Source organism: Pteropus medius, unplaced genomic scaffold (genome assembly GCF_902729225.1).
Source record: "Pteropus medius unplaced genomic scaffold, Ma_sr-lr_union100, whole genome shotgun sequence".
Taxonomy (NCBI): Eukaryota; Metazoa; Chordata; class Mammalia; order Chiroptera; family Pteropodidae; genus Pteropus; species Pteropus medius.
In genome coordinates, this window is record NW_024345479.1 from 1,218,552 (window position 1) to 1,242,293 (window position 23,742).

At 45.4% G+C, this 23,742-nt stretch overlaps 2 protein-coding genes across 2 annotated transcripts; both read left to right on the forward strand.

Moving 5' to 3' along the window:
• Positions 1-5,446, forward strand: LOC120611131 (keratin, type I cuticular Ha7-like). The gene is made up of 7 exons (XM_039873518.1): positions 1-683; positions 1,762-1,844; positions 2,893-3,049; positions 3,326-3,487; positions 3,570-3,695; positions 4,062-4,282; positions 5,036-5,446. The coding sequence occupies exons 1-7, from the start codon at positions 126-128 to the stop codon at positions 5,169-5,171; spliced, it is 1,443 nt and encodes a 480-aa protein (XP_039729452.1). The 5' UTR covers positions 1-125; the 3' UTR covers positions 5,172-5,446.
• A 6,850-nt stretch (positions 5,447-12,296) lies between these two features.
• Positions 12,297-15,988, forward strand: LOC120611302 (keratin, type I cuticular Ha1). Its single transcript, XM_039873808.1, has 7 exons — positions 12,297-12,697; positions 12,901-12,983; positions 13,337-13,493; positions 14,270-14,431; positions 14,516-14,641; positions 14,794-15,014; positions 15,671-15,988. Exons 1-7 carry the CDS (start codon positions 12,350-12,352, stop codon positions 15,840-15,842), a joined length of 1,269 nt encoding a protein of 422 aa, XP_039729742.1. The 5' UTR covers positions 12,297-12,349; the 3' UTR covers positions 15,843-15,988.
• The last annotated feature ends 7,754 nt before the right edge of the window (positions 15,989-23,742 follow it).

Sequence of the window (23,742 nt, forward strand, 5' to 3'; positions counted from 1 at the left end):
AGACTCTGCAGTGATGAGAAACATCCCGTGTGGGTTGGGCCTCTTTCATGGACCTCATTAACTCTTTATAGGAGACAAAATCACTGACTAACCGAGTGATTGTACAACAATCGACATAAATATTAATGAGGAAAATGCCAGTTTTCTTGTACCAACTCCCACTACAAACCTATATAAGGTCTAGAAGAGAAGGAAGATTTCAGGTTCAAGCAAATCCAACTGTCGACAAAGCAGGAGTCTGGTCTTTTCGCACCATGACTTCCGACGGCTGCAGCTCTCTCCTCACTGGCCAGGTTTCAGAGGCCAAGGCTGCCTTCCCGGGCCTCTCGGCCACCGTGGCGCACACCAGCCGAGTCCGTGTGGGGACGACTCCTCTGGGCCGACCCAGCCTCTGTCTGCCCCCCAGCTGCCGCACCGCGTGTCCCTTGCCAGGGACCTGCCACGTTCCCGGCAACATCGGAATCTGTGGGACCTACGGTGAAGGCAGCCTGAACGGCCACGAGAAGGTGACCATGCAGTTCCTGAATGACCGCCTGGCCAACTACCTGGAGAAGGTGCGCCAGCTGGAGCGAGACAACGCGGAGCTGGAGACCAAGATCCGAGAGTGGAGCAAATGCCACGAGTCCACCGTGTGCCCGGACTACCAGAGCTACTTCTGGAGCATCGAGGAGCTCCAGCAGAAGGTGAGGTGTGTGGTGCTCTAGCTCAGGGGTTGGCAGACTACAGCCCACGGGCCAAATTCGGCCTGCTGCCTGATTTTGTAAATAAAGTTTTACTGGTACATGGCCATGCTCTTTTATTGATGTATTGTCTATGGCTGCCTTTGTGCTACAATGGCAGAGTTGAGGAGGTGTGGCAGAGACGTGTGGTCTGCAAAGCCTAAAATATTTACTATTTGGCCCTTTACAGAACAAGGTTCCTGGACCTTGCACTAAAAGTTCAGGGTCTGGATTGGCACTGGAAATAGCCACAGCCGAAATGTTCTTTTGATTGTGAGAAGAGAATCTCAGGAGTGAACGGGGATGTGTAAAGGAATTTGACTGTTCAGGCTTCTGAGTTTATGCTTTCTCAGTTTTAGTACTTACAATTCTTAAATTACAATTCTCAAAAACAGTGCAGCCAAACTTCTGGTGCAGGAGAGTGCTCTAATGTCCTTTAAAAGACAGCGTGTATCCATTCAGTAGCATTTGCCTCTTCTGCATAACTGCTGTCCCCTTTGATAATCAAGTCAGTGCTTCTTAAAAAACCTATATCTTTGTTGTAGAGACAGAAAGACAAAGAATCCCGGAAGAGGGGCCACCGAAATCTGGCTAGATTCAGAGAAGACCTTTGGGGAGGTTGAGCAACCAGCCTAAAGGGTTTCTTATGAGGAATGGATCCTACCTTATCTAAAACTTTCATAACCAGCCATTGTTCTCTGGTCTAGACTCAGATCTTCTTGTAAGGGTTTGCAGAGATCACTCTGCATTGCAATTTCCTGAGTACTCTGCTGCCTCCAGGCTCAGCATCACATCCGGCAAAACGAAATTAAGTTTGTTCTATGTTTGGTTTACTACTACCTTTCGTCTCCCAGTCCCTCCAGCTTCACCCTTAGCCAAGCACCCTCTCACACGCTCCACCTCCTGTACCACCCATGTTTGGGAGTTCGTGTTGTCCAAGGGGATGTTGCAGTTCAAACCCCAGAAAACAGAACTTCCTTTGATCTGAGGCCATAGACGGATCCCAGGACAGTGAATCACGGAGCCTACTTTCTTTCCCCAGATTCTGTGCATCAAATCAGAGAAAAGCAGGCTGGTTGTGCAAATGGACAATGCCAAACTGGCTGCAGATGACTTCAGGACCAAGTGAGTTGGGATAGGATGGGGAGGGGGAGGAGCCAGCTGCCTCTCATGGCTTCTTCTCTGTTCTAAGGCGGTTGGCATCAGAGATGTAATTGACTAAGACTCAAACCAACAGTTCCAGCAGGAGGAAATGAAGGGCATCAAGCCCAAGATCTTGGAACTTCCTCGCAATTGTTTAGCTTTCGTAAATGGTAAATTGTACATTTTTGTAAATTGTTTAATTTACAACAGGATTTAGAATCACCTACTTGATTCTGTTGTAAGAAGAACCTCGTGAGGCAGGCAGGGCAGTGATGGCATCGACTTTGTGAGGACACCGAGACTCAGAGCACTGAAGGGACTTGCCAGAAGGAACGTGGCTACTGAGTGATAGAACTGGAACTTGGCCCTCAACTTCTTACCCGGAGGCCATTAAATACGAAACTCTGCTGCCTCAGTGAGGATATGTTTCCATACCACAGCTCCTCCAATTTGTGAGCGCTGATGATTCATGATGGGAGTCACGCTTCACAGCCTGCCATGGAGGCGTGTGACGGTCAGAGAGTTCATACCGCCTGAGAAGGTCTGACCCAGGGTCAGGAAGGGGCATTGAGCTTTCCTGTCTTTCTTCAGGGCGCCATGGAAGCCTCATTCCTCTAGAGCTAAAGAAAGCTATTTTCTCCCTTCCACTCTGGCAGTCTGGCTTCTAATCTGAGGGAGACACCAAGGTCCATCTCAGCAGAAGAGGGTCTGCAATGATCGCACTGCATTGCAATGGCCTGAGTACTCTGCTGCCCCGCTACCCCTTTGGCCAGCAGCCCGAGAGGGCAGGCACTGGCCATACGTCTATCCCAGTGTCCTCAGTACCGGCCACTCTGCCTGGTTCATCCTAGGTGCTTAGTGTTGAATGGGTGGGGGACACCCTGTTGCTTTCTGGCTATGAGTGCACTACACAGGAAATACCAACTCACGATTAGGCTGCAGAGGGAAGCCAGTGGTTTTATGGCTGTAAGTTGTGTCCTGGGGCCCCTTCTGCTCTCCAAACTTGATTCCTGTACCTGCCCTGGTAAAGGTACCAGACAGAGCACTCGCTCCGCCAGCTGGTGGAGGCCGACATCTGTGGCCTGCGCAAGGTACTGGATGACCTCACACTTGCCAAGTGTGACCTAGAGGCTCAGCTGGAGTCCCTGAAGGAGGAGCTGCTCTGCCTTAAGAAGAATCACGAGCAGGTGTGGGGTCCTTTGTGTGACACATGGAGACTTCTGGGGGTTGAATTCAGGCTCGTTTTGGGGAAGAAATAAGGCTCTTCTTCCTGCTGGGGATGGAAGCTCTGCAGATCCTGGCTCATAGTTTAACCTCACAAGCCATGAAAGGGAGCTGCGGCCCCCTTGGGAGCACATTCTTCACCCACATAGGAGCTGGGGAGGGTAGGAAGTGGGAGGTGAGGCTTTGGGTGGAGGGCAGTGGAGGCCCAGGAATGGGACATCCTCCTCCTATGCCTGTAGGAAGTCCACACTCTGCAGTGCCAGCTGGGGGACAGGCTCCGGATCGAGCTGGACACTGAGCCCACCGTGGACCTGAGCAGGGTGCTGGAGGCGATGCGGTGCCAGTACGAGGCCGTGGTGGAGACCAACCGCCGCGATGTGGAGCAGTGGTTCCAAGCTCAGGTGAGGCGGTGCTGCAGAGCGTGGGGAGTCCAGCTTCCATCTGGCCGGCAGGTGATCGTGTCTCTGTGCACTTGTGCTTCAGTCTGAGGGCATCAGCCTGCAGGCCACGTCCTGCTCCGAGGAGCTGCAGTGCTGCCAGTCGGAGATCCTGGAGCTCAGACGCACAGTGAACGCCCTGGAGGTGGAGCTTCAGGCTCAGCACACACTGGTGAGCTCCCTCGCATGCATGGAACTGTGATTCAGCTTGGCAGCCACTCCTATGAGCAGCTCCTCATTCAGTACATGCCTCCCCTATACACAGATCAGGACACAGCTTAAACCTTGGCCTCACCTCTGTTGTGTTGAACATTCTCATAAATGTGGAAGCTGAGGAATGATCATTAACTCAGATGAGGGAGACTTTGCAAACATATCCTAAGGTTTATAGCATGTTGCCAGTTCTTCCAGCTGGAGAACGGGAGCTAGATTGTTCACTGGGCCCGGCAATGCCTTGGGGTGTCACGGTCTGACTGAAGAGCCCGAGGGCAGGGGTCCATGGTTTTTAACCTGCCTTCCATTTTCTTTGGCATCACAGAAGAACTGCCTGCAGAACTCCCTGTGTGAGTCCGAGGCCCGCTATGGCACCGAGCTGGCCCAGATGCAGAGCCTGATCAGCACCGTGGAGGAACAGCTGTCTGAGATCCGAGCTGACCTGGAGCGGCAGAACCAGGAGTACCAGGTGCTGCTGGACGTCCGGGCCCGGCTGGAGGGCGAGATCAGCACGTACCAGAAGCTTCTGGAGAGTGAGGACTGCAAGTATGTCCTCTGATGTCTGTGTCAATGTCATGTGTAAAAGCAGACACCTTTTACTGGCAATGACCTAAAAGGAAGGGCTGGCATTATAGATCCAATCTTTGGGGACGAACTTGTCACCCAGGAAGCCTGGCAAGCTGCCTGGATGTAGAGGAGAGTGTGCAGGAGTTTTTCAGCTCATGTTGTCCATTATGCTGACCACGTTAGTCTGCCAGATGCTAGTCGCTCCCACAGGGGCTACAATACAGAGAGCTCAGTGCATGTGAGCTTTGCTAAATTCTCTCTGGAAGAAATACTTTGGTAGCTGGGATCTTGAAACTCAGCATTTAAAAATAATGCACAGGGCATGTGCACCTATTCTCTTATTTAGTTCCTCAATAGGCTGTGAAAAAGGTAAGATGGATACTATACCCCTTTAAGCAATAAGGAACGAGATTAGGGGGCTGTGTTTAAATTAAGAGCGTGGCTGACATCTGGCCTTATTTCACTCCGTCAGCCTTTCTGCCTTTCTCTTGGCTGTGTGCCTTTCCATATGGAAGGTAACACTGGTTTTGCGTATGTGTGTGCTGAGCTCGGGCCACAGCTTCCCTGTGGCCTGTGGGCAAGTCACTGACCATTTCTAGGCATAGAGGGACCGCTAAGCTCTAAAACTCTGTTTGCTCTTCTAAGTCTAAAGTGTCTATATGCTTTTGTCTTTCAGGCACTTCTGATGCCACTGTTAAAAACACTTTTTTTTTTCTCTCTCTCTCTCTGCAGGCTTCCCTGCAACCCATGTGCGCCCCCAGCCTCCAGCACCCTTGGTCCAGCCCCTGCAGCCTGTACCTCCTGCTCTTCCTGCCTTTCCAGGCCTCCTTGGGCCTCCTGTGGGCCCTGCTCATCACCTCAATGCTGATGTATTCCTCAGCCCAAGGTGCTGAATGATGGGAAGCATCACAGCTCCTTGGCTCCACCAGGCCTGCCGTCTGAGCCCTACTTCCTCAGCCAGCCTGAGGAGACTGAAGCCAGGCAGTGCATCTCTGTTGGGTTTTCTGATCTGGCAGCTCAGCTCCAGCCCCTGGATTTGTGCTTCCTTTTCTCTCTTCTATTTTCTCTTTTCCCTTACCTCCTGGTCTCCTTGAGATGTGGCAGGTGATTTTGTTTTTATTTTACTAATAAACTTCACTTCTGCAGCATAAGGAGCCTGATGCCTGCTGGTCTCAGTTTCTCCATCCTGTGCCGAGAGCATTGCTGGGAGCTCCTTGAGCCAGCCTTTCTATAGAAGCAGGGATTGTGGATCACTCACCAGAGTGGTTCTGGGAGATTGCCAAGCCAGACACGACCGGGGTTAAAATGGGACTGCAGCAAAATGTGACAGGTGAGAGATAGCTGGCTCTTGACCTGACCACACCTATTTAGAAGTCAGATTCACAGAGCTTTAAAAATACAGGCACTAAATAAAACCCCCGCTTTTATCTGGATGAGGCCACTTGGTCTTCATGCAAAGGAAAAGCTCCAGCCAGAGGTTCTGCTGGGTCTCCCTAGAGTACTCTATGTAAAGTAAGTTTTTGTGATCACATGCCCTTTATGAGCAAAGACCTGTGCTGGGCTTTACAGACATTGTGACCAGGGTCCCACAGAAACCCTTGCAAAGAGGGAGTGGCTGTTATTATTCTCAGCTGGTGGCTGAGTCAAAGCTTGAACCTCAGCCTCTTTGAACTAGATCCAAAGCCCATATGTTGAAAGCTTTGAAGGGGAAAAACAAAAATTAAACATGAGAAGGTTTAGGGTAGTGGTTCTTAAATTGTGGGCCTCCCAGCATCACCTGGGAGTTTGTTGAAAATTCCGATTCTTGAGCTCCACCCAAGACTTTCTGAGTTGGTAGTCTGGTTTAGCAAGACTTTCAGATGATTTGATGTACTCTCAAATATGAGAGTCACTGGGTTACAAAGTTTATTTGGGGAGTGAGCCCCCGACTGGCCAGACACTCTGCAGAAGGGGTTGGCCTTGCTCTCCTGACTGTTCCCATGGGTGGGGAATCCTTCAAAACATCAAGATAGCGCCTTTCCCTGGCACGTTGCAAAACTCTGGACATGTTACATGATGGCGATTGCTGAGCTATCAATCCGAAAAGGGTCAATCAAACTGATCCACCCAAGCCTCCCCACAGAGTCCACTGACAAGGCCTTCTGGCAGCTGCCAGGCTTAAAAGTTGCAGGCAATAAACAAATGGACCAGAAGCTCCATATTTAGGCAGCCATGGCTGAGAATATCTTCAGAAAGCAGAATTGCAACTGGCCAAAGACAGGAGGCAGTGAGTTCCCCATCACTGGAGATACTCAAGCAGGGCCTTTGCAACTATCTTGTAGAGATGTTGAGGTGGAGACTCAAGCATCTGATGGGCCTGGATGAGATGATTATAGAGGGTCTTCTAGCCCCCAGATTCTATGAGTCCTTGCTTTCTAGGTCTTATTTGTCAGTGAAACCACAAAGGTTAAAGTGGAGCCAACAAACTGACTCCTTCTCTGCTCTGTGAACCCCTAAATCAAAGTAGCTCACTGAGACATTTACAATTTACAAAATGTCTCAGCTGATGGTTGTTGAATCCAGCCAGTCTTGGTGCAGAACTGACCACAGTTCCAAGCCCCAGGGGTAGAGGGAGCAAAGCCAGGACCTGGATGCTCTGCCTCCAACTGCACTCAAGCCCACAATCTTACCTGTTGGCCATTGTCTGTGTAGACAGAACTGATTTGCTTAGGAGGCATCAGGACTCCCCCTGAGGGAGGCTCTGGAAGAATCAGAGACTCTCACACCCTCCCTCTCCTCCACTGTGCTTCTGCTCTTTTTCCCAAGTGGTGGAGGTGTTTGGGCACAGGTAACACGCCCCTGAGTCACTTACCCAAGATTAAGTCCCAATAAGAAAGAACAATCTTGATTAGTCTTAATTTAGCATCTGGCCCAAACACCTTCACCTTCTTCTTTGTACTTAAATAGCTCCTTTCATTTAACAAGTTCAAAGCTGTCTCACAAAATAAACCCATTTATTCTTGTACTATGACAGAGTAGGCAAGAATCGTTCTTCCCATTTAAGGAGAGGGAGAGAAGGTGAGTCATTCAGTGGCTGAGGGATTCTTTTGTTGATGCAAAATGAGTCAATGGAGCCCGAGGGTGATTGACCCATATTTCTTAAGTTCACATCCAATGTCCTGTCATTTATAATTGAAAGATTAGCTTTGCTGAGACATTGTTTGTGTATGTGTACGTGTGTGAAGTGGTTTGGGTTCCTGGGAAAAAATGCTGGATAGAGGGGATCATTATGCTTGGAAAGGTGTGAAGAGCTTCCCAGGAAACCAAACAGCCCGTCATTACCATCATTACTATCATCACCAACACCACAATCATCGTTTCCTCCATCATCATCATCATTATCATCACCATCACCATCATCACCTTCATCACCACATATCTTCATCATCATCATTGTAATCAAAGCTCACATTCACCGAGCTCTTACTACAGGCCAGGCACTGGTCTAAATTATAGATAAGTTTATATACATACACTTATTTAATCCTTACAGCAATTCTATGAAGCCAATGCTTTTGTTATCCTCATTTTGCAGATGAGAAACTGAGGCTCAGAGAGGTTAAGTAACATGTCCAAGATCACTCAGCAACTAGGTGGTGAAGCCAGGATTCGAATCCAGGCAGTCTGCCTCTAGCAATTATGCTCTTAACCTCTGTGCTTTACAGAGGCCAAGTCTCAGATTGTGTCAGCAGGATGACAAAACCTTAATTACCCCAATGTTTTGATTCCTTTTCCTTGAAGGAAACGAGAATGTTTATGCTAGAGCAACTATTTCTGAGACTCTATGCCACAAAAGGTGATACAAGGAATGAAAGGTCTCAAAATAGCTTGAGGACCTCGGCAATTTTAATATCTGGGAATCACCAAAGAAGATCAACCCATTCCCTGCCATTAAAACCACTTTGGCTATTGAGGAAGAGAGGAGAAATAGTCAGAAGTCCTTACATATGTTTATCATTTTACCATTTACAAAGCACTTTTTGGATAACACTTCACGTTCAGACACATAATCAATGCTGGGGGGCGAGGGGAAGGGTGGCTGAGGGCAAAGGTATTACAGGGCCTGGGACTCTCCCCAAAGATCATCTTCCTCATGTTTTATCCCACCCTGCAATGTCCTCCCTACCCAACCACATTCAGACTGAGCTTCTGACCTTACGCTGTCTCCTGGCCTCCTTCAGCTGAGGCTCTCCCTTTATGCTGGTTTTTGTACCCAAATCTTTCTTGCCTCCTTCCCCCTACTTCCTTTCTGGTTGTCGGATATCCTTAACATGTGCCTCAGTCATTCACATTGGCCTCCAAATCCCTCCACCAAAATGCCTCCACCCCACAATTGGACTCTTACCCTGAGGGTGGCAGCATTGTGTCTGCTCACCAGCAGATGTCACCTTCATTTCTCTCTACTAATCTCATTCCCTTTTCTATTTCCTCTTTGACTTGATTGGTTTTACCTCTTTTCTTTCTTCTGTCCCAGCCACGTCTCTGAGAGCCTCTTTCACCTGCTTTGAAACTCATTTTGGTGCCCACAGATGGGGATGCCGCAGGGCTGAAGCAATGGGGAATCACTAACCACTACCACCCTGTAATCTTCCAAACAACGAGAACCGAATATCAAAACAATGAATTACCAGGCCTTGCTGAAGCAAAGATTCTTAAATGGATTGAGATTCTAATGAGATCAGTTGTTTGACTCCTACCTCTGAGTCACTTAGTGGGTGGGGTCACCGACATATCTCCTTTGGGATACAGGTAAATTATCTGAAACAGCCTCATCCCTCTCCCTCGTCCTCTGGCTGAGAATCATAAACTGGGATGAAACGCCCTGACTAGGGTTTGGGACAGGAATAGGCATGGAAAGAAGTGGAAGGGAGAAGGAAGAAACTTTTGGGGGTAAAGGGTCCAATTATTTTACATTACGTTAGAGTTAGTTGTAGATTAGTCTGTCTGCTCAGTAGGACTGAGGGCTTGTAGGAGGCAGGGGCATGTCATCTCCCCACCATCCCCTGTCCCTCTGTCCCCAGCCTTGGTAATATACTAGGCAATTGGTAGATATTCGACAAATGATTGTGTTTTTTAATGCCATTCATACAGTCTTCTAATTACATTAATCACAAACCTATTTCTAATGTCCATCTCACACTTTTTAAATATCTCACCTCCCTACCTTCTTATTACTTCTCAAATACTTCAGGGACCTGGATTAACCTGAATTGTTCATAAAAAGATAATGCTCTACCAGAATGATGATTCTTAGTTTTCACTTTAGTTCCATGCCCAGCAATGAGAAGCTGCTCAATTAATGCGTTTTGAATAAAACTAAACTGAAAACCAAAGTGGGTTTGATAGTCCACTGACTGCTCAGTTTCTCTCTGAATGAATAAAATTTGCAGCTATTTCAATTAGGAAATCACGAGAGTACATACGTTCTACTCCTAACCTGTGGAATGCCATGGAGAACTTATAACGCCAGAGTGCCATTTTCTCCATGAATTCCAGAGGCAAATTCACTCGAGCCAACTGATATTTTGAAAACACTGCAAGAAAGAGGCTTTATGTTTACTCACCAGCCAGTCCATCTGCCATCTCCATGTTGAATTCTTGTGCCATTTCCCCTTCTTCAGGGAAAAAAGGAACCTCCAGGTATCAGGGGTAACCTGTCGTTTCCCACATCTTCTGTGTGGCTGCGGTTGGCCATGACCTGAAGCCAGTGCAGGTCTGACTTCCTCTGGTTTTTCTTCCTTTAGCTCTCCACATTCCTTATTTGTTCAGGAGCAGGTAGCCTTGCTCTCCTTTTGACTTTATGCTGCCTGGGTATAGGCAACGGTGTATTTCTTGGCCACAAAGAAATCTCACACTGGATCATGGAAGGGACGCTCTGGTCTGGACACTGTGGACCAATGTCAGTTCTTTCAGAGGCCTCAGCAGCTGTGGTCCTGTGTCTGTAAATCTTTTCTGAGTCATCCCCACTTACATCTTGTTGGACACTCAGCAGGGTGGGCCATTCTTCTTTCCATCGATTTAGGTTGTCTTGGCTACTTCTTAGCTTTGCATCCTCCAGGTTCACTCACGTGAAGATGAGCTCGCTTTTCTGATCCACGTGGCCCCAGGTGGTTCAGATTATCCCTTCCAGGTTTCCTCCTTGCTTCTTTAAGCTCTTGTCTCTTTTTAAACACACCTCCCGCAGTTTCTGTCTGTCTCCATTGCTCTGATTTCTCTGCATTGGATGCACATTCTATTTTGGCTTATTTGTCAATCCAATCCTTCAATCTTCTCATAGTTAGAACCTAAACATTCTCCTTTGACTAAAGCCTATATGAGGTTACACTGGCCGGTTAATAGATAAGACTAAAGAGCTTAGAGGATGCTATTGGCATTTAGTCTGGCTCAGAAGAAAACCTCCCCAGGTGGCAAGGAAGGCACAACTGAGAAAATAGCCAGTGCTTTGGAGCAGGCTGACAAGAGCCATGAGGCAGGAGGACCATGCTATGCTGTTTCCTATTAGCAAATGCTCAGTAGTCTGATTCACAGGCCTTTCCATTTGTCCCAAGCCCAGATGAAGTGGGACAGAAGCTTCCTCCTGACTGCCACTGCCCAGCCTTGCGTCCTTCCTGTGGAGAGTCTGGACCCACCTATTTCTCCCCCCTTTAATTGCCTTGGAGGAAAACAAAGAAATTTTGATTTTATTATAACTCTGGGGCTCCTTTGTAGTACGGTGGGGAATCTTAATGGCATTTTAATAAGCGGTGATAATGGCCTTGGACAGGGTAGAGGAAGGACCTTTTATCTGAGACTTGAGCAGAAAGCCGCATGAATATTATCATGAAAGCTCAATGGGGAGAAGGACTCCAATAAGTTGTCAATTAAACTGCTGCTCTGGCTGGCAGCCAAAGCCACAGTGGAGGTTGGGATGCTGCTTACCAGAGATGCAAGTGGTACCCAATGATGCCTATAATTATGCAACGTGTATATATATATATTTAGAACTTTGGCCCCTGCCTCCCCAGACCTTCTGGTGCCTTCTTTCATCTCTGAAACCAACCCCATGTACTCCAAGCTTGCTTTGTTAAGTCCCCTGCTTATGCTGTGTCTCAGCATTTTCTCTCCTGGTGCCCAGGTCCTTGGATTCAGTCACATGACCACAGAACCCTCCTTGGTGTGTTTTACCTTTGGTTCTTAAACCAAAGGTGATGCGGAACACGCTAAGGCTGAGGACAGGATGCCCAACACAGGATCAGTACGTATCCCTGGGATAGCAATTTCACGTAGAGTTTGGCAAAATGTTAGACAGTTTACTTGATAATTTTGGAACGATTTTTTTACGTTAAATTCAACATGGGTATATTATGGAATATCAGATCAATTCACACGAAGCTTTAAGATTACCTTCAAAGGTTTTCATGCTTGTGGAGCATCTTTCTCAGCCACGGCCCAAACCAGTCCCTATTCACCTCAAGGCTTCCAAGGCTTGAGGCACTGCAGTATTGGAGGATTCTTCTCTTAAAGCAAACAGAAAGAAAATTCACTGCTGCCACTTCATACAACTTCTTCCCTGACTCAATCCCAGTCCCTCCCTAGAAATGCCAAGTGGGCAAGGGGATGAGTCTGATTATGGGTTTACAGGATCACGTGACACAAAAGAATGTCATTGGATGGGCTAACTCCCAATTAACAAGAGCAGTTACTTGGGCTAGACTGTGTGGCCTCCTTGAAGGTCTACCACAAACTCTGATTTCATGAGTGTATTGCCTGAAGAGGAGTCCTGACTTAGCAAAAAGCCCGAGTAAAGGATTTTATGGGACAAGGGACTCTTCTGAGGAAGGCAAATAACAGACTGAAGAGAAGGGCATTTGAAAAGCAGTGAAGATGTAAAAAGAAGAAAGACATTACATACTATGTCCACACCCTCTGTGGAGGGATATAAATGCTCCCCAGAGGAAGGAGACCCATAAGGTCTTTGGAGAACTGGGACTCTGTCTTTAGCCGGGTGTCTCACTTCCTCCCAGCACCATGCTTTACAACTGCTGCCTGCCCAATCTGAGCTGTCGCTCCAGCTGCCCCTCCCGGCCCTGCGTGGCCCCCAGTTGCCAAAACATCCCCCTGCCCGGGGCCTGCAACATCCCTGCCAACGTGGGCAACTGCGGCTGGTTCTGCGAGGGCTCCTTCAATGGCAGCGAGAAGGAGACCATGCAGTTCCTGAACGACCGCCTGGCCAGCTACCTGGAGAAGGTGCGCCAGCTGGAGCGGGAGAATGCGGAGCTGGAGAGCCGCATCCAGGAGCGGTGCCAGCAGCAGGAGCCCCTGATGTGCCCCAGCTACCAGTCCTACTTCCGGACCATCGAGGAGCTCCAGCAGAAGGTGAGGTGCCTTGCTCTCCTCTCCAAGCAAAGGCTTTAGCTGTGATTCTCAATCTGTTGAAGAGAAGTATTTTTCTTGCTTCTATGCCATTATGAGTCTTGCTTCCCCTTTTAACCTGCAAAATGGCTTTTTAAACCATTTTAAAGAAGTTGATGGTTTTATATTTATTTTCAGTCCTCACTAAGCAACCTCTCTTTCTCCAGATCCTGTGCACCAAGTCTGAGAACGCCAGGCTGGTGGTGCAGATCGACAACGCCAAGCTGGCCGCGGATGACTTCAGAACCAAGTGAGTTGTTCAGAATGCGCAGTGGGGTTCACTCCTTTTGTTTTATCTCCAGTTAAAGAAAAGGTATTTCTATAGTTTTCCTGAACAGAAGTTTGATCCGTTGCTTGTGAAGGATTTTTCAGAGACTGAGGGGAACCCAGCAAAAAAAAAAAATCACAAAAATAGATAAGGATTAAAATCAATCTGTTTGCTTTTGGATCAATAGTGAGTCTTGACTGAGCCTCTAGAACCCTTTGTCTCCTGGTCCTACTCATTGCAGAAGGTGGGAAGACAAGGCGAATGGGGATATCAAAGATCATCTCTGTGAGACTTGGAAGTCTGCATGTTACCGCTTTGACTGCATCCTCATGCAGGTATGAAACGGAGCTGGGCTTGCGGCAGCTGGTAGAGTCTGACATGAACAGCCTGCGCAGAATTCTAGATGAGCTGACCCTGTGCAAGTCCGACCTGGAGGCCCAGGTGGAATCCCTGAAGGAGGAGCTGCTCTGCCTCAAGAGCAACCACGAACAGGTGAGACCAGAAATGAGAAATGAAGAAACCTGGTTCAACCACAAGCTGAGGGTGGCTTTGTTGATTTGGAGTGGCTGAATCAGGAATACGAAGCTGAGAGGGACTTTATTAATTTCCTTTAAAAACACCAACACTTCATGATGAAAGACAAAATGTCCCCAGATAAGATGTCTCTTTTACTCAAAACCAGTGCATCATTTGAGTTTCCCAGAGTACCCCCATCAGCTTGCGATTGGCAATTGGGTTGCGGAATGAGTCCCTGTGTTGTTGTATTCATGCTGTGCAAAGTCATTTCTCGTCCCCCAAAGGCCGAAGTATCAAGCTTGGTGAATCTGAGTCTATACTCTTTCAAAATCTTGGTGAAGAATAATTTGGGGCTCCTTCTATCTCCTGAGAGAGGCTATGGCATGATTTCCTTCCTCGATGGCAAGAATTATTCAATATACAGTCTGAAATTGTACAGCCAGTTCTTTATATGATGAGGTTATCTGCAGTCAATCTGCAAACTGGGAAGGTTGAACATTAGTCCATCCTTCAGTGGCAGCCAAGCAAATTCTTGCGAAGCGTTTTTGAATCCAAGTGCAATAGCACAGTCATGGTGAGAAGGTAGCTGGGCCACATGGAGCACAGATCACTTTGTCTTGAATGTCGTTGACTGTTCCACTAGAAGTTTCTTTCACAAGGAAATAGACTAAAAGGGCTTCAATAAGCAATGCCATTTCTTAGAGTCCATTCTTCATTGAGGATAGTCAATCTTGCATTTTCTGCATCCACAGGAAGTCAACACCCTGCGCTGCCAGATTGGAGACCGCCTCAACGTGGAGGTGGACGCTGCCCCCACCGTGGACCTGAACCGCGTGCTCAATGAGACCAGGTGTCAGTACGAGGCCCTGGTGGAGACCAACCGCAGGGACGTGGAGGAATGGTACACCACCCAGGTGGGCATCTCAGCACATGGCCACTCAGGACCCTTGGGGCCCTCAAGGCAGAGTCTGACCTGTCTCTCCCCTTTGCTGTTTCAGACTCAGGAGCTGAACAAGCAGGTGGTGTCCAGCTCGGAGCAGCTGCAGACCTGCCAGGCAGAGATCATCGAGCTGAGACGCACGGTCAATGGCCTGGAGATCGAGCTGCAGGCCCAGCACAACCTGGTGGGTATCATTCAGAGTTTGGGGATCAGAGTCACTAAGATGCCCTTTGGGCCATGTTCTCCTTAACTTTTGAAGCTTCGACTTCTATGGAGCCCTATGGAGAACCCCACTAAAGGAGCAGCTCTGTGACTTCCTCGATCTTCTCCACACAGAGGGACTCTCTGGAGAACACGCTGACGGAGACGGAGGCCCGCTACAGCTCCCAGCTGTCCCAGGTGCAGTGCATGATCACCAACGTGGAGTCCCAGCTGGCTGAGATCAGGAGTGACCTTGAGCGGCAGAACCAGGAGTACCAGGTGCTGCTGGATGTCCGGGCCCGGCTGGAGTGTGAGATCAACACGTACCGGGACCTGCTGGAGAGCGAGGACTGCAAGTGAGTACATAGCCGCGGGTGTCTGATGAAGCCATGCATGCACATAAGCATACTTCTCAATTGGACGCCATTGCATACTTGGAAAGGAAATTACGCCTTCACATCAGACATGCTTAAACAGAACTCAGAAGACACAATATGGCCATCATTAAATCCATAAAATGGCAAGGATTGTTTGATACATAAACTGAAATTGTGCAGCCAATTCTTTTCATTCTACTGTGTTAATAGTGATATGACATCAATGATATTTCTTACTTTTTATAATACCATATTTTGTAGAGGGTACATTTCCATATGCTACCTCATCTGGCCTTACAGTTAAGACCAGACAGGCTGGGTGAGTATTTTCCCTATGCTGTAAGTGAAGTAACTGGGCCTTGGAGAAGTTAAGGGTCTTTTTTAAAGCCACCAGTTAGGCATGAAGAGTGTTAGGAGTCAAAGCCAGAGTTTTAGAGTTTCTGCATAGAACTTTGGGCACTATATGACAGGAAGACCATGAGCAATTTGACTGTGAGCTTTGCAGCAAGTGAGCCTGTGGCCTTTTCTGTTATAGATCAGGCCAAGTCGTGACAGGCGTTCCACTCTTGGAGTCTCTCTGGCATATATTATAAGGCCCCCTCAATTCACCTTTCTACATCTTTCTTTCTCTTTAGGCTGCCCTGCAACCCCTGTGCCACGACCAATGCGTGCGGCAAGCCCATTGGGCCCTGTGTGTCCAATCCCTGTGCCCCCTGTGTCCCCTGCACCCCCTGCGCTCCCTCTGCCTCCTGCACGCCTTGCGTCCCCCGCCCCCGCTGTGGGCCCTGCAGCTCCTCCGTGCGCTAGAAACCAGAGGCGACCAGAGGAGCAAGGAGACAGGGCTCAGGGCTCCAGGGTTTTGACCTGGTCCCGGTTCATTCAACACAAGGGCCTGAAGACACACTTTGCATGGCCGGAGCTGCCCCAGTGGTTCCGCCAAGAAACTCACCCAACCCATTTCAGACCCTTCCTTGCCCACCCATCCTTCACCGGGGTCTGTTCCTTCTCTGCGTGCCCAGAGAACCCTCTCAAGTGCCCGTGGCCTTTCCTTGGAAACTTCTAATAAACTTGATTTTCTTGGCGAAGCAGATGCCTTTCTCGCTGGTATATTCATTTGTTTCGCCACACCCGTCCCTGGAGCACTCTATAAAAAGCCACTTGAAAGGAGGGCCAGATAATAGCCTGACTCTCGGATACAGGAGCCGTTCCATGCCTGGAGGGCAGAGGGCTGGCCTGACATCCTGGACCCACGGGTGAGGCAGGGTGGCAGGAGGGAGGACAGTGCAGCTGCAGGGCTGTGGTCTCTCTCTCCCCGTCACCATTCCTGAGTTTTTCCACTCTCTCCTCTTGACCTGGACATCTCCTAGAGACAATTGTACCCAAATATGAAGTGAGGAGGCGGGAGCTGGGGTCAGAGAAGGAGGCTTTGGAAAGTTCATCTTTTCTTAGCAGGAAGTTTTCAGTTCAGCACTGTATTACCTGGGTTACTGGTGGTCTCAGCAGCCTCGGGAACACCCAATGAAGAGACCTTCTGGCTTGCCTGCCGTGCCCAGAACTTCCTCCTTCCTCTTGTGTAGGTGGATCATTGTCAGCCTGGGCTCCAGCTGCTCGCTTCTCCTCCCAGCCCTGGGGCTTAGAGACCCCTCGACTTTTCATTTGATCCTCCCGCCTTTCTCAATTCAGTCCAGCGAGTACCTATGGAATACCTACTCTGCGCAAACTCTGGTTAGTGGGAAGGAAAGAGACACGTAAAGAAAGACACAGTCCTGGCTGCAAGTTATTTACAATTTGTTAAAAGGGAAAAAACTCATTCCTAAGTGGTGTTGTTATAAGGCATAGTCCCCAGTACTGTGAACACAGGCTGGTCGTGGCAGGCAAATCTCTGAGTATGGAAAGTGACAGCAGCGTTCATCGAGAATGGGTAACTGTAATGAAGAGCCACAAAAGTGATAAGCATTGACTTGCTAAAACCTCGGAGGACCGTTTTGATAGGAAGGGATCAGAGATAACTCAGGTCTCTACTTTTTCCCACTAACCTACCCATCACCCAGGCTTCCTGAGGCTGGTACAGGACTCCATTTTGGTGAAACGTAGGCTTTTGTACTGAAATAAAAAAAATAAAAAAATAAATTGAAATTTATATGTATATATTTTTGATAAAGCAACTATTTATTCTTTCTACCATAATGTTCCCCTTGACCCTTATTTTTAAAGCTCAAATCCCAAGGTTTGCACACCCTGCTACTTGGCTTGTGAGAAGCCTCTGAGCTGGAATTCCTTCTCCGATGTGGTTTGCCACCAGGTCTGTGATTTCTTCCAAACCTAAGGCCAAGCTAGGTCCAGAAGTCCTCCCTAATTCTGTTTGTTCCTTTATTCCACGTCCCGCTTATATACATATTTTACAGTAACATAAAAGTGATACTAACAGTTCTGGTGGTAGGCAGAATAATTGCCCCCCTCCCTTGCATGTTCCAATTCCTGGAACCTGGAATATGTTAGGTTATACACAGAGGGAAATTAAGGTTGCAAATAAAATTTAAATCGCTAATCAGCTGACCTGAAAATGAGGACATTATCATGTGTTACCTAGTGGGCCCGATGTAATCGCGAGGGTTCTGAAAAGTGGAAGAGGGAGGCAGAAGAGAGCGAGAAGGAAGTAAGAATGAGGACACAGGTCAGAGCAATGTGACATGAGAAGGACTTGACCCATCACTGCAAGATCTGAAGACGGAGAAAGGGGGCCATCAGCCAAGGAACGCAGGTGGCTTCTAGATGCCGAAAAAGCAAAGAAGTGGCTTCTGCCCTCTCGATCCTCCAGAAAGGAACAGAGCCCTGCCAACACCCTGACTTTTTAAATTGTGGGAAAAAATATACAACATAAAATTTGCTATTTTAACTATTTTTATTCCACAATTCAGGGCCATTAAGTACATTCATACTGTGGTACAGCTATCACCACTATCCTATTTCGAGAGCTTTTTATCACCCCAACCTGAAACCTTGTACTCCTTATACTCATTAAACTTCTCAATTCCTCCTGCTCTAAGCCCCTGGTAACCTCTGTTCTACTTTCTGTCTGCATGAATCTTACTATTCTAGATATTCAATGTAAGTAAAATCATATAATATTTGTCCTTTTGTGCCTGGCTTATTTCACTTGGTATAATGTTTTCAAGGTTCATCCATGTTGTAGCATGTATCAGAATTTTGTTCCTTTTAAAGATGAAATAAGATTCCACTGTATGGAAATACCACATTTTGTCTGTTCATTCATCCACTGATGGATATTTTGGGTTGTTTCCACCTTTCGGCTATTGCGAATAATGCAACTATGAACACTGGTATACATATATGTGCTTAAGTCTCTGCTTTCAATTATATTGTGTGTGTACCTAGAAGTAGAAATGCCAGACCACATGGTAATTCTATATTTAACTTTTTGAGGAACAATCAGACTGTTACCAACAGTGGCTGCACCATTTAACATTTCCCCTAGCAATGCACACATCTTCCAATCTGTCCACATCCTTGCCAACACTTGTTATTTTCTGTGTATTTTTCCCTAATAGCCACTCTAATGGGTGTGAAGTGGTATCTCATTGTGGCTTCGATTAGTGATATTGAGTTTCTTTCCATGGGCTTATTGATATTTTGTATCTCTTCTTTGAAGAAATATCTATTCGAGTACTTTGCCCATTAAACAAAAATTTTTGTTGTTGTATTTCTTTATAAATTCTGAATATTAATCCCTAATCAGATACATGGTTTGCACATATATTCTCTCGTTCTGTGGGTTGCCTTTCACTCTTTTAAGAGTGTCTTTTGATGCACAAAAGTTTAAGATTTTTTTAAAGTTCACTTCACCTATTTTTTCTTTTGTTATCTGTCCTTTTGGTGTCATAGCCAAGAAATTGTTATCAAACCTAATGTCATGAAGATTTTTCCCTATGTTTTATTCCAAGAGATTTATAGTTTTAGCTCTTACATTTAGATCAATGATCCATTTTGAGTTAATTTTTGTATGTAGCGTAAAGTAAGGGTCCAAGCTTCATTCTTTTGTATGTGCACATCAAGTTCTTTCAACACTATTTGTTGAAAAGGCTGTCTTTTCTTCAATGGTCCTGGCATCTTCTTTGAAAGTCATTTGATCATATATGTGAGGGATGATTGCTGGATTCTATTGTATTCCATTGGTCTATATATTTGTCCTTATGCCAGCACCACTGTTTTGATTACTGTAGCCGTGGAGTACATTTTGGAAGTAGAAAATGTGAGTCCTCCAACTTCATTCTTCTATTTTAAGATTGTTTTAAATATTTGATGTACCTTGAAATCTCATATGAATTTTGAGATGGGTTTTTCTAGTTCTGCAAAAAACATCACTAGGATTTTGATAGGGATTGCATTGAATCTATAGATTGCTTTGGGCTGTATTATTATCTTAACAATATTAAATCTTTCAATCCACAAATACAGGATGTCTTTCCATTTATTTCTGTCCTTTTAAATTTCTTTTTTCAATGTTTTGCAGATTTAGTGTACAAGTCTTTTACCTCTTTGGTTATATTTACTCCTAATATTTTATTCTTTTTGATGCTATTGTAAATGTTATTTTTTTTTTCTTAATTTCCTTTTTGGATTGTTCATTGCTAGTGTACCTTGATTTTAACTCAATGAGAGTAAAATCTTGATTTTAGACCCATGCCAGACTTATGACCTATAGAACTTTAAGGTAATAAATTGTGTTGTTTTAAGCTACTAAATTTGTGGTAATTTGCGATAGAATAGGAAACTAATACAGCTCATATCTATTGAACATTAAGTATGAGTAGACCAAATACTAGGAACTTATCTTAAGTAATCGTCATAACAGTGCTGCAAATTAAACACATTTTCCAGGTGAGAAAACTGAGCCTTGGGAACTTGCTCAAAATCACAGCTGGTTATTAGCAATTATGGGACTTGAACTAGGTTCTGTCTGTAGTTGCACATAAGACACCACTATAAAGTGTGAAGACAATTTTAAAAATCAGAGCAGAATAATATATCAAGGTCAATGACCTTCTTCAAATTTGTTCCCTACACACAGATTCCAACTAATTTTTGGCAATTTTTTTTTTTAGGAATTGGCTTTTGAGTCAATTAAGAGTCACCATTACATGGAGATTTTTAAAAAATTATCTAACTTGATTGTCTATCTTATTCACAAGTTTTCTCTTTGAATGGCTTCCAAAATATCAAACCCATTCTTAAAGGACAACGGTTTGCTGTTAACAAACTGGATATTATAAAGGTACAGACAGGGCAAAAGAGAGAGCTTCAAAGGTGCTTTGAGTAGAGAGAGCAGCACTGGAATAAAGAAAAATTCTGGCCTGGGACAAAATATTTGGATCTATAAATTCTGCCATTTTTTTTTTTTAAAGAAAAATCTGTTTTTGTAGCAACCTTAATTTTGTAAACAAATGTGTTTTACATTTTCTTAAACATTTCCACATGGCTTTTTAATTGTTTCCAGGTACTCTGCTAACATTATCAAACACACAGACCAGGATGGTGGTTCTCAACCTTGGGTGTGCTTTGGAATCACCTGGGGAACTTAAAAAAAATGTTGAGGACTGAGCTGGCCCGCAGAGAGTCTGATTTCATTGGTATGGGATGCAGCTTGGCCACGGGGAGTTTTAGAAGCTCTGTAGGTAATTCTAATGAAGCAGGTTGCAGTCCACTCACCAGAATGAGTTTTAGTTCTGACTTATCCTCTCATTAGCTCTATGTCACTGGATAAGATACACAGCTTCTCTGAACCTCAGTGACCCCACAGGTCAAGTGATGGTAACAATCTCTTCCCTATCTGCTTTATACACTTGCCAAGTGGATCATGGAAGATTGTGTTTATAGAAACACTTTTTAAACAAGATATTTTTATTAGAAGTTTTGATCATTTTATTATTGCTGACTTAACAAATAGTTAAGCTTCTTTAGAAAAGTATGATCATATTAATTTTTTTTTTTTTTTGGTTTCATGCCCAACAGTGGAATTTATGTGTTGTCCTGTTGTTTTTCACACCACCATTTCTCTTTTTTAATTCTCTAGCTCAGCTCTGCACAGGAGTATATGTTCTACTCGGTATCACTATTATTATTAATTTTTTAAACTGGGACTTCAAGAAACTTTATTGAAAAGGGATATACCATGACTCACTGAAAATTCTAGTTTGAATCTTTAAATATATTTTCGGACTCAAAATTTCAGAAATGTTTAAAGGAAAGGTAATTTAAACATCCCGTAGTCTACTGGTTTTCAAAATTTGGGAAGGAAAGCAGGAACAAATCCTATTTTCAAATAAATTTCTACCAGCAAATGAAAGCAGAGCTGCCTTGGCAAATGAATGGTGCCCAGAGTCCACTCCCTTTGTTCTCCTCTGTGGAACACAGGGCTTCATGAAACATCACTAGTGTGTTAATGTGTCTCAATTCATTTCTATTTTGACTCTTATATAAATATTTCCTTTTGTCTCACATTCTATTGCCACATTGTGGATTCCTCTTCAAAGGACCTGAGAGCTGGTCTTCCCCAAGTGGGAGGGCTAGTTTTTCTAGGCTCTACTCGGCATTATGTGATACTCTTTGGCCCCAGGCCCATCTTCTGATGTGGGCCCCAGGTCCCTTCTCCGGTGGCATGTCCAATGCTCTTTGGTGACCTGTTTTATTGACTCCTGGGCTGTTCCGGTCTGAACTCTTAACCTATGGGGCATATCATTCTCAGAGGTTTCACTTTTCCCCAGGCTTACATCCTAAGTACTTTTTCTTGATCTTTTCCTTTCTTTTCTCCTAGAAATTATATATTTGCTATGGGCTAGAGCTAAAACACTTTTTTTTCATCCTTAAATCTATGGGTCAACATCATTGTTTGAGTTCTTTGAGGGCCGAGGCGTCTGTCAGCATCTACAGGAAAAGCGAGACTGATCAGGAGTCTCAGCATTTTCTTCTATAAAAGCCTATTTCATTACTTCCAGGAGTCACACCTCACCACAAGTTTGTAGGATTTGTCACTTTTTAACCCCCATTTTACTGAGGAGCAAAGCAATATGAAGGAAGCATAGGAGTGTCTTCCTGTCTGTACTCAGAGCTGATACTGAAATTCATGATCTCATTTCCATGTTTTCTCCCAGTTCTTATGTTTTGACACAGCCTGACCTAGCAGTGCCTCATCTCTCTAATTCACAACGAGGTGTGACAGGTCAGGCAGACTTGAATCTACTTGCTTGTGTCATTTGGACAAGTTAAATTTCTTCCCAGTGTCTCATATTCTTCATCTCTGATACATGGTGATGATAACGGAATCTAAACACTTTGGGGTGAGAATGGAACACTATGTGTGAAGGGTCATAGCAGACTGTCTGACTAGAAAGTGATCTACTGATATTCATTTCCTTCCTATCTCACTGTCTGGGCCTCAGTTTTCTCTTCCATAAATTCAAGTACTTCTAGCTATAGAATTCTTTGATTCTTGGATATAGAACTTACAACTGAGGTGAACTTTTACAGGGCTAAGAGTTTGGGCTAGGCAGGTAGGTTTGTTCCTGGATTCTAAATCACCTACGGTCATGCCATTGTGCATTTTCATTTGCTTAGATGCAAAAAACCCACAATCTAATTTCCAATCTAGATATTCAATCAATTATGAAAAAAGACAGTCATTTATGAAAAAGTAGAGCAAAGCTATTGAGTGTAACTTGGTCTTAGTTCAGGAAGGTACCATAGAGAGTAGCTGGTAAGAGGACTGCTTGGGCAGAGAGGTCTTTGAAGGACTGATGGGGGAAGGAGTGGGGTGGGGAAAAGGGTCACAATGGAGACCAGGAGAAGAAACTATAAAGAGAGGAACAACAGGCTGAAATTAATCTAAAATGTCCTTCCCTTTGTGTAGGTGGATCATTATCATCAGCATGGGCTACAGTTGCTTGCTTCTCCTCCCATCTCTGGGGCTTAGAGACCCCTCGACTGTGCAAATGTTTTACACTGTTTTTACGTATTCAGGCTCAGGAATTAGACACCTGAGTTGTTTAAATCCCAGTTCTGCCACTTATTGGCCGTATCTTGGGAAGATTTTGAGCCTTTCCTAATCTGTGTTTTTATCTGTAAAATGGGAATCATTTTATAGGCTAAACTTATAGAGCTGTTGGAAGGATCAAATGAGAAATGTGTCATTGCACTTAGCACCTTGTCTGGCACATAATAAGTATTCATGAAATGGTAACATCATCATCATCATCGTCATTATTGCCACCATTATTATAAATGCTTACACAGAAATGTAAGGCTGGAGGATTCCTAGAGGATGAGTGTAGCTCATTTCAATCCTAGTACAAGAAAGGAGGCTTCGATAGCAATATAACCCCCACGTAGAGAACTTGTCCTTCTCAGGAACCACCCCAAGTAAAATAACCAAACCTACAAGATCAGGAACTTAGTAGAGAAGATAGAGGCCATGGCCATCTGCCAACTTCCTATTTCAGTTACTAAGTTAACATTAAAAATTTGCACTTTGTTGATTAATTCATAAATACGGTTCTGTGGCCCTCGTGCTTGCAAGTGAGGTTAAGTGAATGAGGTTTGATCACCATTGGGTTAGCATGGGCAACGTACCTAGGCGTCTGCTCAACAAAATTGAATTTTCACAAAATTCTTCCTCTTAGCCATCCATCTGGGT

Coding starts and splice junctions, on each gene's coding strand:
- LOC120611302 (XM_039873808.1), top strand. CDS start 12,350: ATGCTTTACAACTGCTGCCTGCCCAATCTGAGCTGTCGCTCCAGCTGC. Junction 12,698..12,900: donor TCGAGGAGCTCCAGCAGAAG/GTGAGGTGCCTT, acceptor CTCTTTCTCCAG/ATCCTGTGCACCAAGTCTGA. Junction 14,432..14,515: donor AGGAATGGTACACCACCCAG/GTGGGCATCTCA, acceptor TTGCTGTTTCAG/ACTCAGGAGCTGAACAAGCA.
- LOC120611131 (XM_039873518.1), top strand. CDS start 126: ATGAGGAAAATGCCAGTTTTCTTGTACCAACTCCCACTACAAACCTAT. Junction 1,845..2,892: donor GCAGATGACTTCAGGACCAA/GTGAGTTGGGAT, acceptor GCCCTGGTAAAG/GTACCAGACAGAGCACTCGC. Junction 3,488..3,569: donor AGCAGTGGTTCCAAGCTCAG/GTGAGGCGGTGC, acceptor CTTGTGCTTCAG/TCTGAGGGCATCAGCCTGCA.